The sequence below is a fragment of the Temnothorax longispinosus genome, chromosome 1 (assembly GCF_030848805.1).
Source record: "Temnothorax longispinosus isolate EJ_2023e chromosome 1, Tlon_JGU_v1, whole genome shotgun sequence".
Classification (NCBI taxonomy): domain Eukaryota; kingdom Metazoa; phylum Arthropoda; class Insecta; order Hymenoptera; family Formicidae; genus Temnothorax; species Temnothorax longispinosus.
This window is the reverse complement of record NC_092358.1, coordinates 2,521,813-2,535,428: the sequence shown is the minus strand read 5'-3', so window position 1 is coordinate 2,535,428 and position 13,616 is coordinate 2,521,813. Positions and strand designations below refer to the sequence as shown.

Below are 13,616 nucleotides of genomic sequence, written 5' to 3'. Positions count from 1 at the left end.
ACGTATAACACGCAACACCGAAAGCGTTTCGTCTCTTACGATTACTATTGTCGCGAGCTATCGCGCGCGTCACAAGCTTCTTGGCGCATCTTACGATTTTACATCAAGCGCAGAGTGCTCTATAACGCAACGAGGGCCTTATCTCGCGTTTTTTATTTGTACTTAATCGGAAACGAGAATGGGAATCTTATTGTGCCGGCCACCGTTCAATCCTCCTAAAACGGATGTAGTACAATGCCGTCGCGAGTCTAAAGCCAGGCTTCTCCGCGCGACAGATTCGACTTTGTGGCGATCCCCAAAATTGATTCACCGCGCTCTCTAAACTCTTCAATTGACAATTCTCTTCTCGGCGAAAAATCTACATCTTCGTTCCTAAATCGAAACTGGATAAACTTGTGCGAGAGAAGTGTGAAAAATTTCCTCATTAAAAATCATGTTCACGGCGAGCGTCGTCTTTGGACGCTCCGATAATGCAGGAACGACTTAAAAACTACTGGAAAAGTGTCGTTGATGAAAAACATCGATTGTGCGTAAAAGGGAACGAATTCGGGCGGGCCAAAACCGATTTCTATTTTCAAGCGGACGCTCTATCGCGCGATATCCGTAAGAAAATAAAATGCAACCCGATCGATAGACGTGAAAATCTCGCGCAGAGTTTACTACATTCGACTTTCGTCATCGAATATTATCTTACGTTGTACTGGCAACGCACATACACATATATCTATCATCCATATATTTCTGCGCCTCCCCTTCCCCCACATTATTCAACAATTATTATGTGTTACGATAAATATCTTAGACACGAACAGCAATATTTCTGTCGGTCGTTGTCAACGCACGACTGTATACGCGATCTACGATAACAGCGTTCTATCTCGTGAAAACGTAAGCACCCTTAAAAAAGTGTAAACTAACAAGGCAAAGATTTCATCGACTGTCAATCGCTTTATCGCACGATTTTATGTCTCTACTCTCTTTTCAGGCTTTTTTCATTCTTTTTTTTTCTCCTTATCGTCTTTTTTCCCCAAACGCGAATCTACGATCGTCAGCAAAGTTGATATCTCTTCTTCTTTTTTTTACAGCCCGTTGTGTAACTTTATTGTCACATGTAACATTTATACAAATCTGTTACGAATAATTATCGCTCGGTTGTTCGCAACTCGAAATGTGATTCTACGTTCGGAAACGAGCAAAATGCAATACAAATCGGATAAGGCGGTATACAAATGAGAGCCACGAGGGAGAGTTTGCGTCTCACCTCGAATGTGTACGATTCGCAAATGAGGTCACAAACTTAAACGTGCAAACGAAAATGATTCTGCATTTCGTATTCAATGGCAATACTTATAACGCGTTAAACTTGTCGAGCGTTCAAGTCGGGGAAAATACGCGCCTGTTATACTCGTATTATATTACTCGCTTAAATTAAACATTCACATTCAAATTGTGGTATTTAGATATTCGTCGACGGGACGATGAGGAGGACGATGTGTCACCCCGGCGTGATAAAGCCGCCGGAAACGGTGCTATTTGAAATCCGGGAATACGACGACTTAATGTAACATTTAAGAAAGGCATCTTCGCGCCCTTCGCTGTCCTTAATATCGAAATGCCTACACGGCTTTGACGCTGCTCGGCAAAAGTCGGCGCGCTTATTGCGCCCCGTATTAAAAACGATTTTGACAAGGAGATAACTCAGAGTCACGCGTTTCTTACAATTCTATCGGATGCTCGCAACGATGACGACGACGCCGCGCGCGCGCGCTTGCGGAAAGCGAAGGGTACCGTTGAAGACGACGACGACGACTCGCGGAACTCGCCTCGCGCGTCCTTTGTGCATTTGTGACAGCTTTAGTATCGCGGTTTCATTTCGATCGTTCCGTTCGAATCTCTCGATGAAACTTCCCTATATTTCTTTAAATACAATTTCCTGTACATTTCGTCGTCGCGCCAACGGCGTGTCATTCGAGAAAGAGAGAGAGAGCGCGCTTTTTGTATATTATATCAGAAGAAACGAGAGATATCGATTTATACGAGTAATAGAATTGCCCGCTCTTGACAGCCGCTGGTTACAAAAATAAACGGAGACACGAAATACTCGCCGTCGCCGTCGCCTTTCGCTTGTCCGCGTGTCTCAGATTCATCAAAGATTTTGATTTCAATTAAGAGATATATCGTACACCTAGGAATTGATTACGAAGATATCGCTATCACACAACGGCGCGAAGACAGTGATCGCGATGAGTTTTTGATTATATGGCGTTTCATACGAATACGGGCAGTCTCCTGTCCTTTAGAGGATACAACCTGAATATCTCCAGTTTCTTCTTCCTCCTCTTTCTCCGACTTCTTCGGGTGTTCCTACTTTCGTCGGGACACTGTCTTCGTCACAACCACACCTGTCGACAAGAGAAAGATGAATTTAGACCGATTCGTGCTGATTAGCGCGATAGGGTAAATGGGTCAAAGTTCTTTACCTCCTCGCTATTGACCACTAGTCAAACCTTCTCGGCACTCGATCGCGGCCTCTCCTTCTGTTCTTTATCCTTGTTCCGCTCCTTTTCGCGCTCCCTCTCCCTCTCCGCCTTCCTCTCCCTCAGCATCTCCGACCTTCGCGCTCTGTGGAGACTTCCGGACGGAAAGGTCGAGTCCTCGACGGCCGCGGCCGCGGCTGCCGTTGCACCTCGCTCCACGGCCGTCTGCTCAATAAATTACTCCAATTTATTTCCCAAGACGCTCTCTTAGCGGACTCGTACAAATACGGATACGAGAAAACGGACTGGTGCGGAAGTTTTCGCGCGAACTTTGCCATATCCGCGATTCCATTTCCTGTCCGCGTTTATACAACACACGTCTAAAAGATTCGACGAGGGGAAAAAAGAGGAATGAGGAGTTTCGCGAGATAATTTTTATCCACGACACTTTTCGTAGAAGATAGAGACTTATCTCGGCAATCTTTAAAACGTGACAAGAGTAAATTAATGTAAACGGTAAAATCAAATTTCTCAGAAAGAACGACGGTAATTTATTTCGCTCGCGTCGCCGGGTCCAGAAATTCCGTATGTCCTAAAAGTTGATCGAATGGCGAAGGGAGTGAAACGATTTAGGTACATACTTTGAGAATAAAGCTGGCCGTCGAGCTCTTGGCGATGGGACTCTGGCTGGCGGATGGATGCCCGTGACCGTGACCGTGCGTGCTGAAGTAACCGCCCATCTTCGGCTTGATGTGTCGGTTGTGCATCTCCATGTGCACTATCTTCATGAATTCGATTCGCGCGGCCAACTTCTGAATCTCCTCCTGATACAGAGAATTCACGACGGGGCAAAAAGTTGAAGTTTCGAATTCGAATTCACGTCGTCAACACAGACCGGCATTCATAGTCAGATTATATTATGTAAGATCGTCTTAAGTTCATCTTTAAATACTCCGTAGCCAGTAAAACGAGTCGTACAACGTCTGAAGATAAACTCGAGACAATCTTAATATAAGATCTGACTATATGAATACCGCCCATAAAGATGTACAAAGGGGAACAAGAGCGTACCTTAAGCTCTTCGTTTTCCTGAAATAAATCCGTCGTCTCCTCCGGCACCAAACCAATTCCGTTCAGAGAGAAGCTCGCGGTGACGCCGCGTGCTCTCGCTCGACTGTCCCACTGATCCCCCTGGCCTCGCAATACTCTGATTACCTGAACACACCGATTGGAAATAAATCAGCAATTACAATCAGAGAGAATAAAAGCATAAAAAGAATGGATATTGAAAAGACCGATCCGATTTCTCAGAGGAAGACTGTTTTCCACACGGGGCTGTTTTAATATTAAAAGACTGATCTTTTCAATGTCCACAATGATTATGATCGTCCGTAATTGTCTTACTTTAGGGCCGAATACGAGGAAGACCGTAACGGACGTCGAGAGCTGAGTCCGCAGGAAGCCTAACAGGTATTTGATATCCGGCCCGGCACGAGGAAATATGAAGAGGCTACGGACAATTTATTCGATGATATATAACGTATTGTCGCAAGATAGGTTTCATATGTAATAATATATTTGCGTTGACTACGTACTGAATGGCTATCATGGTTATATTCACCGCGGCTATATTGTAAATGGCGTAACTTATCAAACGGGCCTCGTTAAACAGACTCTCCGCGTTTCGCACGTTGTAACATACCTTTATGCCCCAGGCGAGAAAGAGAATTTCACCTTAAAGCAGAATCGTTTATCGATCACTTCACTGGCGTTCTGAGATAAAGAAATCGTGGAATCGTTTCCGTATTATACTTACCGATAGCCAAGCTGTGATCCCACCAGTTGTAAGAACACTGGTAGAACTTCAAGTCGTGATTATCCGTGATTACCTCAGCGTAAGGCGGCGAGCTGACGGTCCACGTGCCGAGATAGATCAGCATCACCAGCAGGATGGGCACCATCCATTGTAGCAGCTGTTTGTCCGTCAGCTTAACTTTGTGGGCGCTTTTCACCCGGTATGTAAGCGAAACCCTGCGGACAAACACATTTATTCGGATTTCTCCGCCACCGCGGAAGACCGAGTTATAAAACTGAAGCGCTGAAGATGCAAGCGGACCAGTCGCAACAAATTTACTGAGGCGCAGTATCTTTATCATTAATTTCTCTTGAAAAAAAAGCCAGTGATTAGACTTTGAAATCGAGAATCGCTTTATTTCACGAAACAAACTTTAACTTTTTTCAATTCTTTACCCGCCCGTACTTTCAACGATGTGATGGCGCTTATCGCAGCTGCTTACCGCCAGGTTTTCATCAGCAACGCCGTATACGAGACGCAGAATCCCATGTGCCTCGTCCACTTTGTGGCGATGCATGAATACATATCGAGGACCGGGAATATAGCGGCCATCTACAGCGTACGAGAGTTCCTGATTAGTATAAACTAGCACAAAACGGGAAACTTTTAAGAGAAAAGAAAAGGGGATAGAGCGTTTCTCCACTTACCTCGAGATACATCAAGGCGCAGCCCAGAAGCGTGATAGACAGAAATATCGGGGAAGCGACCTTGAATACCTTTAGTTTACGATGCTGATACATGTACGCCACCAGGATGATGGTGCCCAACGCGCAGAAAATTGAAACAGCTAGCAGCGAGATTCTTAAAGAGTGACACACGATTGAGATAACGATTGTCGAGCGACAGAATTAAAAAATACGGACAGTTCGAGAGAGTACCTAAACGGCCAGTTGTACGTCGCCAAGCAAGGCTCGGGGCCTTTGCACCTGGCGCAGCCCGGGGCGCAGCGCAGACATAGAAATACCCTCTCGTAGGAGTCACTTTTGTTCTCCCTCATTTCCTTCCACGCGGCTGTAATAAATATGACCGGAGGATTAGATGCACGAGACAACCGACAAATATACAACAATAAGTCTGAGTCTGACCTTCCACGAGAATTCCGTGGAAATCACCCAACCGATGATGGCTGACGCTGTAAAAGCCTTGCCGACACTTACACACGTACGCGCCTTTCGCCCAACCAGCGCCCACCCCGTTTTCATTCACTCGGCTGCCGGGCCCCTGATACACGCACTAAATCAAAAAGAGAGTTCTTACTTTTTATCATTTCCCGATTCGTGAGAATAATATAGGCCGCGGAGGTCACGTTTGCGACATTTACTTGCGTGGTATCGGCGTGACACTTGTGGGTGCCCCTAAAAAAGGCTATCTGATTGCTCGAGGATGCCTCGAGTCCGTCGTTTGCTTTGTCACGGTTTTGCGCCGGGGCCTCGCACTGGTTCACCTCCAGCCCGCTTATATCGATATCCATACTGATAAACTCCCGCACCCTTCAAGGAAAGAAGACCAAAAAGAAAAACGATCGAGTTTCGTCAGAAGTAGTTTATTTACGAACGAGCGTTAAATTAGACAAAGTTCTTTTTTTCCACAAGCGAGAGCTGTATATACCAACCCGGGTCGGACATCCGGCGGCTTCACGTTGACGCTATACGAAATGAGCCAGCGGCGAGTTTTGCAGGAGAAGTACGGGATGGTCCACCAACCCCTGTAGGATTCAATCGGCGGTGACTGCATGAATTTCGGTGACCTGAGATCACACGCAAACGCCACAAGCCGCCATAGAAACTTCGACATTTCTTCTGGTGAACACACGTTTTCTTTCGTGCAACGAAAGTCGTATAAACGCCCCGGCACTTCACGGTCATCCCCCGGTATCGCTCGCTAATGGCCGTTGATTGAAACACGGCGACACAAGGTTTCTCAAAGTCTCTTGCAAAATCGCGTATTTCAGAATCGTCCGCGAGTAACTATCGAGTTTCTATGACTTGACGCTAGTACGGGATGATGAGGGATGATGAATGATCGTGGAGCGCCCCTATGCAAGATCAGCGCGATTCTCTTCTAGCGAATTGTTTTCGACGTATATGGGTCTGTCCACCGTTAATATTTATACATTTTTTTTTATAGATTTACATTTTAAACATTTGAGTTCTGGACTCTGGAGTAACGCATATAAACTCAGGGATAAAATAGCTATTGTAAGACTTCTTCGTTAAATATTCATGATTACGTTTTAAAAACGAAAAGATAAATATTTATCAAATGTAAATAACTTAGAATTGTTCCAATCAAAGCCAGATAATCAATATATTACAGTATAATTTCGAGCAGTTTTTTACTCAAATGTAAATAAGTTAGAATTGCTTATCAAAGGCAGGTAATCAATTTACATTACAGTATGATTTCGAGCAGTTTTTTGTGGTTTTCTTACTCAAATGTAAATAAGTTAGAATTGCTAATCAAAGGCAGGTAATAAATTTACATTACAGTATGATTTCGAGTAGTTTCTCGTGGTTCTTTACTAAAGCATGTCGTATCTATTGATTATTATCTATGAATTAATTTAATGAATATGCTTGGAATAAAAATATTAATTTTGTAATATAATATTTTTGAACAGGGAAATTATGGACAATTAATAATAATTATATTGGAATCGCAATAAATCTTCAAGATATGTTATCTCTAAAATAATATAAATGATTTATAATTTAAACGTTTTAATTTTAATTCAAAGCACATAAAATATGACATGTAAGTCTTGTTTCTTCTGAATAAAATCTAAATAAAATCTTTTTGTGGACAGACCCGTATCTTTCGATTCTATACTTCACCGATAGAAGAGAAAAACAACATTTTAAGCATGAACAGGGTGCGTGACAGGGTGCAAGACAGTGCTGAAAAGGTGCGTGTGCGTGCGTGCGTGCGTGCTAATATTTTTAGGAAGAAATATAGGGTGGTCCGTTATCGAAGATACAATTGAGAAGAAAACTCTATAAAAAATGTATATGAAAAAAAAGTCTTCTTTACGCGCGAGGGACTTCGAGAAAATCAAAGATAAAAATAAAAAAGAATTCAGTTCTATTTCTTCGTGTGGGATTCACCTCTCCAGCAATTGTATCGTCCGTAACGGGCCGTACAGTATTACTGACGCTGAATAATGGAAGATGAAAGATTTCAGAAAGTTTGGCTTCTGCCAGATATACAGTTGCGCGATAGGGTGCGACGAGGCGCGAACCTTAATTCGGCGCTGCCGCCTGCGTTCTCGAACCACGGCAGGCTGGGATCCGGCTGCGATCCGGGCTGGACCGCGTGGCTCTCGACCTCGGAGGGCTCGCCGACGCTCCCGGGGCTGCGTTTCAGCCACACCGCGGTGATCACCGTGCCGGTGGACGCGTTGAGCGCGATCACCCTCGCCTCCACCGCGTCGTCCACCGACACGAGCAGGGACTTGGTCAGGGCGTCTAAAAGAGCTACGCAATTCCGTTTTTTTTTTTTTTTAGCGAACATCCTCGGCCGGTTCCACGACCGCCGTGTGTTAAACGATCACCTTCGGCGCGCGGCGCATTGCCATGCTAGCCGCGCGCAACAGGTGCCGCCAATAAGCGGCAGGTAGAGGAAGGGAAGTAGATTGGGGTCACTAATTCCGGATCATTTGTCACGCTTGAATAGCCGTCTTTTATTTCGCTAAACAACGCGCGCGTCAAATGTTCAATTGTACGTTGCGTTCCAAGGGAAGAACGCTCTCCTTTATACGATGATCCGAGATTAGTATTCCCTGACCGTCATGGCCTCGACTCACCGTCACGTCGCATCGCCTCAGCAGCCCCGAGATTCCGTAGCACCATAGCGGTCATGTCGGCCTTCTGACGCGCCGTGTCGTAACGCCTCGGGTCCAGGACGACGCCAGCCGGAAGAGATTTAAAACCCGCCGTGCTGACGCAAACTTCGCCCAAGGAACCCGTCGATGCCGCCTCTATCACGTCCAGGGCTTCCTCGATGGCCGCCTTCGGAAGAATCGGAGAACGGCGCGTTAGAATTAAAGGTCGGGAATCGCGATGGATCCTAATCGATAGTCGAGTCGGGATAAGCGTCGATGAAGAAAAACAAACCCGTTTGGAGTCGACGATGTCGTCACGAGCGGTCGTCGACAGAGACGGCGTCGAGGATGAGTCGGCCTTCGTCGTCACCGCCATCATCGTCATCGTTGTCAGCGTGGCAGCGAGTAGGACCGAGAGCCAGGACTCGCCCATCCCGCGCCCTGGTCATTTGTTCTTGTAACGAAACGAGAAAGCTCCGAGATGTTGATTTACTCGAGAATAATATATTTATCGAGGGGGCTAAGATAAGGTAATTTGGTGACATCTCGAGTTAACCCTTCGTAGTCACACTTCTCTAGAATATCGTTCTAGTCATACTGGGTCATATTGACCCAGTCTCGATTTTGAATGGTTGCCATTTTAATGGTATCGGTCCGATCGGGTTCAAATAATTCTGGAACATACCTTGAACATTCTAGAATATAAAACAACTGCGGTTTTGTAAGAAATCAAATGGCAACATGTTGAAAAAAAATCGTGAACGAATACATGATTTACGGTCTCTATATACCTAATGAGCGCGGGTCAAATTGACCCAGTGTGACTACGAAGGGTTAACGATCTCCTCCGCCTCATCGATAAATAAATTAGCCGTATAGGTGCGAAATATCGCGGGCAGCTTGCGGTAACTTTGGTTTAACTCTGAAACTCGACGGCTGGGAGGATCGTTACGGGGTTCTCTCACTCTCGCTCTCTCGCCGATGCCTCGTATCACCAAAATATCTTACTTCACCGCAGAGCTATCTCTCACCTCCGGCGGTGACATTCAAGTGGCGGCGAGCCCGCGACCCTCGCTCGTAGTGGGCCGCTCGTACGCCCTTGCCGGCGATCGTCCGGGCATGTTTCCACCTGTGATCCTTCAGCCCTCTCGACTTCCCGTCGAAGAAACACCGTCGCGGGGAAACACCGTCGCGCCTACGTCGAGAAACAGATAACGCAAAACGGTAGACGGCACGCTCCATCGCACCAGGCCGTACGCGCCGCGCGATCGAACGGCGATCGATCACAAATTGATGGATTAATTATTAGCCAGACTAATTAGCCGTTCGATAGAACGGAGAACCTTCTCCGCCTCCTTCTCCTTCTCACGCCCGTTCGCGCTGGAGTATTTTGCTATTTTAAAACCGAGTAGGTAGAACGCGCACGCCTCGGACAGCGTCGGGAATATTACTGGCATCGGCTATCGCTATCGGCGCGGCGCGGTCCGGTCGCTCGATTTCGTCTCGTTTTCCTCGGCGTGTCGCAAAATAGAACGGTCGGCATAGGAGAGCACAGGAGAGTCCATTTTCCAGCGACTTAGCCGGCCTTTGACAAACGATACGTGAGGCTCGTTCAACCTTGAACAAATCTCGACAGACGACAACCCCTTCAACCCTCGGCCTCGCTCGCGCCCGCCTGGCCATCTCGGTTGCGCGTCGCGCGATCGTACCCTCCGGACGAGAAGAAAGCATTAGAAGGCAATCGTTTCTCCTTGCGGGAAACGTTCGAGATCGATCGCGAGACCGAAAGAGAAAGAGAAAGAGCGAAAGTTCGTTAGCGCGTGCTCGATTAAAAAGAAAAAGTACTCGCTACGTACCTATACAAAACAAAACGCGCGATCGATTAAAAAGGGACGCGCGCGGGGGGAACGAGAGCGAGAGTCTCGCTCGTGTAAGTCGCTGATCGGTTCGCGATCGATACGCGCGACGTTGTCAATCGTGCCATTTCAGCCGTCGTTTGGACGGCGACGGGACGGTTGCCGACTTCCAGTCGAGTCTCGCGATATAAACGCGTTCGTTATCGCGATTTACAGTATTTTTCTGGCGCGACGAGGTCGCATTGTCCATCCGTAGGAGACGGGCGCTGTAGCGTCAGTAGAAAACGATCGATGCAGCCACTGGCATGGCACAGCTACCCCCAGAACCCGCGCGTCCTCACCCCTCTCTTCGAGCCTCGCTTTCCTCTCGCGTCGTATCTCTCTCGTGCTATCTCCCGATCTCTTTCTCTCTCTCTCTCTCCCTCTCCGTCTCTCTCCACCTAACTTTATTTCACGCGATACGCCAAACTAAACCGAGCATCGAAACGGGAGTTTAGTCTGCAATCTAGAGTTCGTAATTTACGCTTATTCACGCCTACCCCTTTCGTTTTGTGAGAATTTATTCCAGTTCTTCGTTTATTTGCGACGATTTGTATGATTCTGCATGGATGAGGTCGTAAATCCACCTTGAATAATCTGTAATTTGCGTCAAATTTCAGGATAGGTTCTTATTTATAATTGGAATATATGTATATGTATTTTAATATATATTTTACGTATGCATTGCATTTCGATTCTTCACGTGTTTTTCGCATTACACGGGTCACGGCGCGTAAAATCACGAATGGAGGCGGGGGGATTCTCCTAAAATTCTCCTTCCATCCTAAATTCTGGCACGAATTACGTAGACGGGCCTATATTAACTTGACGCACGTAACGCGGTGAAACTTACGCGGAGAGACTGCACGGAAGCGTATCCGCACGCAGCGAGTCGAGGCTACTCGTAAGCGGTGGACATCTCCATTCACCGGAACCATGACACTCCACCGATCACTGAAATATTAATAATATAATGTATCCGCCCGCACACACACACACACACTGCACGCGTACGTGCTCATTTGTAATTTATTGCGGACAGCTACCTATTACGACGTGACTGCGAGTGACGCACTTTATTTTTTTTTTTTTTTTCGAAAAATCGATAAATCTGGATATCGACAGTTCTCGCTATTTATGTATATGCGTGTGTGCACGTATATATATGTATTATTTTAAAGTTCAAAATACACGCCAGTTTGTTTATCGTTTTTACCGACTCCGTCGTATCGTATTTCCGCAAAAGACGGATCACATGACGAACCACCGAGAAACCGGAGAAATCGCCAGTCTCGTCCACTTCGCCGAATTAATTCTCGACTGCGAAATACCGAAAAATCAAGCGTGTCGCGATGTAGAGAAGAAAACAAGCGAAATCAACGCGCGCGAAGTGTGTCGCGCGCGCGAAAAATTTCTACGCGGCGTGTCGAGAGAGATCTCTTAATGAGTAATATCTTTTTCAAAAACGTGTCCCCCTCCCCTCTCGCGAGGGCAATCTGTTATATAACGCGGACGTCGCGTAACGCGCCGGAAGAATGCAAAAAAATTGTCGCGGCAGAGTCGAGAAGGCACAGGGTGGTCGTATCGAGGATGTTGGGACTTGGGACACGAATCGTGTCCGGCGAACAGCGAATAATCTCGTCCCACTTACCCTCGGCATTTAACGCACCTCGCTTCCCGCGTAATGGACGCGCGCGAAGCGGGAGATCGTCCGGAGGGACGATTGCCAATTAGCCGGGAGGAAAGGCACGCGATTTGTTGCGGCGCGGCATGCCCGGCAGCGCGCACACGTTGACACGGGGGGTACGCGCGGGTCCACGTATAAAGTTTTTCCCCGAGTCGAGGGTAGTCCGGAGTGTGACTGGACTCGCTCGTGACACAACGAGGACTCACGGACTCAGCTGTATCGCCGGGACCCGGAGCCGGGGCCGGGGTCGGGGGTCACCCCCGTCGTCGGGGCGTGCGCCCTTCGCCCCGATACGTTCGCGGCACGGCGCGCGAGAGAGGAGATGACACCGCGGAGATGAACCGAGAGGTTTTCGAGGGAGGAGAGTCGATGAGGGGGAGAGGGGGGGTGACGACTGACGAGGTCGGCGACGAGAGGAGATCATTCAACGCGCTGATCGGTGCGCGTCCCTTCGCCGATCTCCGACCAGATCGGAAACCAATTCGATCGTCCCGCGGCTTTCCTCCGCTCGTCTGGCGCGTATACTCGTCGTACGAAACTGGTGGACGCGCCTCGCGCATGTCATCCCCCTTGTCGTATCGGAAATAGGATGTAGCTTCAGCGCGGGCGCAACTCTCTCTCTCTCTCTCTCTCTCTCTCTCCCTCTGTCTTTCTCTTCTCTATGCGGGCGAGGGACGAAATTCGAATCGCGTCGCGATGCAGACGCCGAAAGACGATCAGCGGACAGCGATCATCGATCGTCGCTCGTACCCCATCAGGCGTGCTCGACCGCGGGGTGATCTGATTTGAGTAACAGGATCGTCGTGGTGAGCATAAAAAGAAAGAAGAGATTTTGCGGTCTCTTAGTTAGATTTAAACCCGTGAGATTTTAGATTTAAGATTGAAAAACGGTCGCAATTTTGCAGACAATTGAAAAACACGTGGACCAAAAGTTTGCTTTCAGGCAAGACGAATTGTTCGCCATTGCGCTAAATCCCCCGACATGGCGAGCGACGTCCTCACCACCGACGTTAAACTGTCGCGATGTAACAATCAGCCGTGGGGCTTTCGGCTCTCCGGAGGCGTGGACTTCGCTTTTCCTTTAACCGTCGTCAGGGTAAGATACAGCTCTGATCGATATCTGAATTTTGCGACAGGCACGCGACAAGACAAATCACTTGTGATTCTCCTCGAACACCCCCCGAGTTATAAAGTCCCGAGTCCGATTAAAATCTAAAAGTAATCAATCATGTTGCCGCGAGACACTCGAGTAGCTATTTTCGAATTAAAACGATATATTTTTCTTTCTCCCGTTGTTTTCACGATTATCATTAAACCCGCTTATGTGTTGAAGGTGACGATCGAAGGCCTGGCCCACACAGCTGGTCTGCAAGCGGGCGACGTGATCGTCCGCCTGAACGGAGAGCCAATAAGTCAACTCACACACGCGCAAGTCCACAATAAGCTCGTCAGCGCCGGCGACGATATCGTTCTATCTGTTGTGCGAAGTCACGAGATCGCGCGACGACAACGGGGACAATAACGATACATCCCCTCGCCGACGAGCTTCGTCTCCGCGAGCTCTCATACCCGACGAATAGAAGCGCGAATAAAAGCGGAAAAGTCCCGGACGCACGTGTCCGGATCGCGATGCGAAGCGCGCGACATGTAAGACAAGATGAGTGGAATAAAATTGATGGAAAATACCGACGAGAGGCGAGATTTTTAAGCCGCACGTGTTCGAGCTTACAAACGCGCCTTGGCCCGACCTTTTCGTCGCGCATCTGGCACGCATCGCGACGATCAAGGCCTCGGTGGTTACATTGTTGCGAAATTGTGTCGGCGATCGGTCCGCGTGATCGAGCGCAATTAGTCAACTATCGGTCGGACGCGGCGAGGGGCG

The 13,616-nt window shown here is 47.8% G+C and overlaps 1 protein-coding gene across 10 annotated transcripts; it reads right to left on the bottom strand.

Annotated features, from left to right (window-relative positions):
* Positions 1-102: 102 nt before the first annotated feature.
* Positions 103-11,969, bottom strand: LOC139812581 (probable G-protein coupled receptor CG31760). Of its 10 annotated transcripts, none has more exons than XM_071777540.1 (20): positions 11,699-11,840; positions 10,901-11,001; positions 10,548-10,644; positions 9,184-9,347; positions 8,445-8,606; positions 8,135-8,339; positions 7,571-7,805; positions 5,945-6,079; positions 5,654-5,822; positions 5,418-5,565; positions 5,211-5,343; positions 4,980-5,133; positions 4,775-4,884; positions 4,294-4,508; positions 4,073-4,211; positions 3,882-3,987; positions 3,549-3,692; positions 3,119-3,301; positions 2,481-2,705; positions 103-2,402 (listed from the first exon to the last, which is right to left on the bottom strand). In XM_071777540.1, the coding sequence occupies exons 5-19, from the start codon at positions 8,583-8,585 to the stop codon at positions 2,502-2,504; spliced, it is 2,421 nt and encodes an 806-aa protein (XP_071633641.1). In that variant the 5' UTR covers positions 8,586-8,606; positions 9,184-9,347; positions 10,548-10,644; positions 10,901-11,001; positions 11,699-11,840; the 3' UTR covers positions 103-2,402; positions 2,481-2,501. The 10 variants fall into 10 exon arrangements, with proteins under 10 accessions (XP_071633641.1, XP_071633659.1, XP_071633650.1 ...); XM_071777558.1 differs by lacking the exon at positions 11,699-11,840 and adding an exon at positions 11,094-11,688; XM_071777549.1 differs by lacking the exon at positions 11,699-11,840 and having other exon boundaries at positions 10,901-11,087.
* Positions 11,970-13,616: the final 1,647 nt, after the last annotated feature.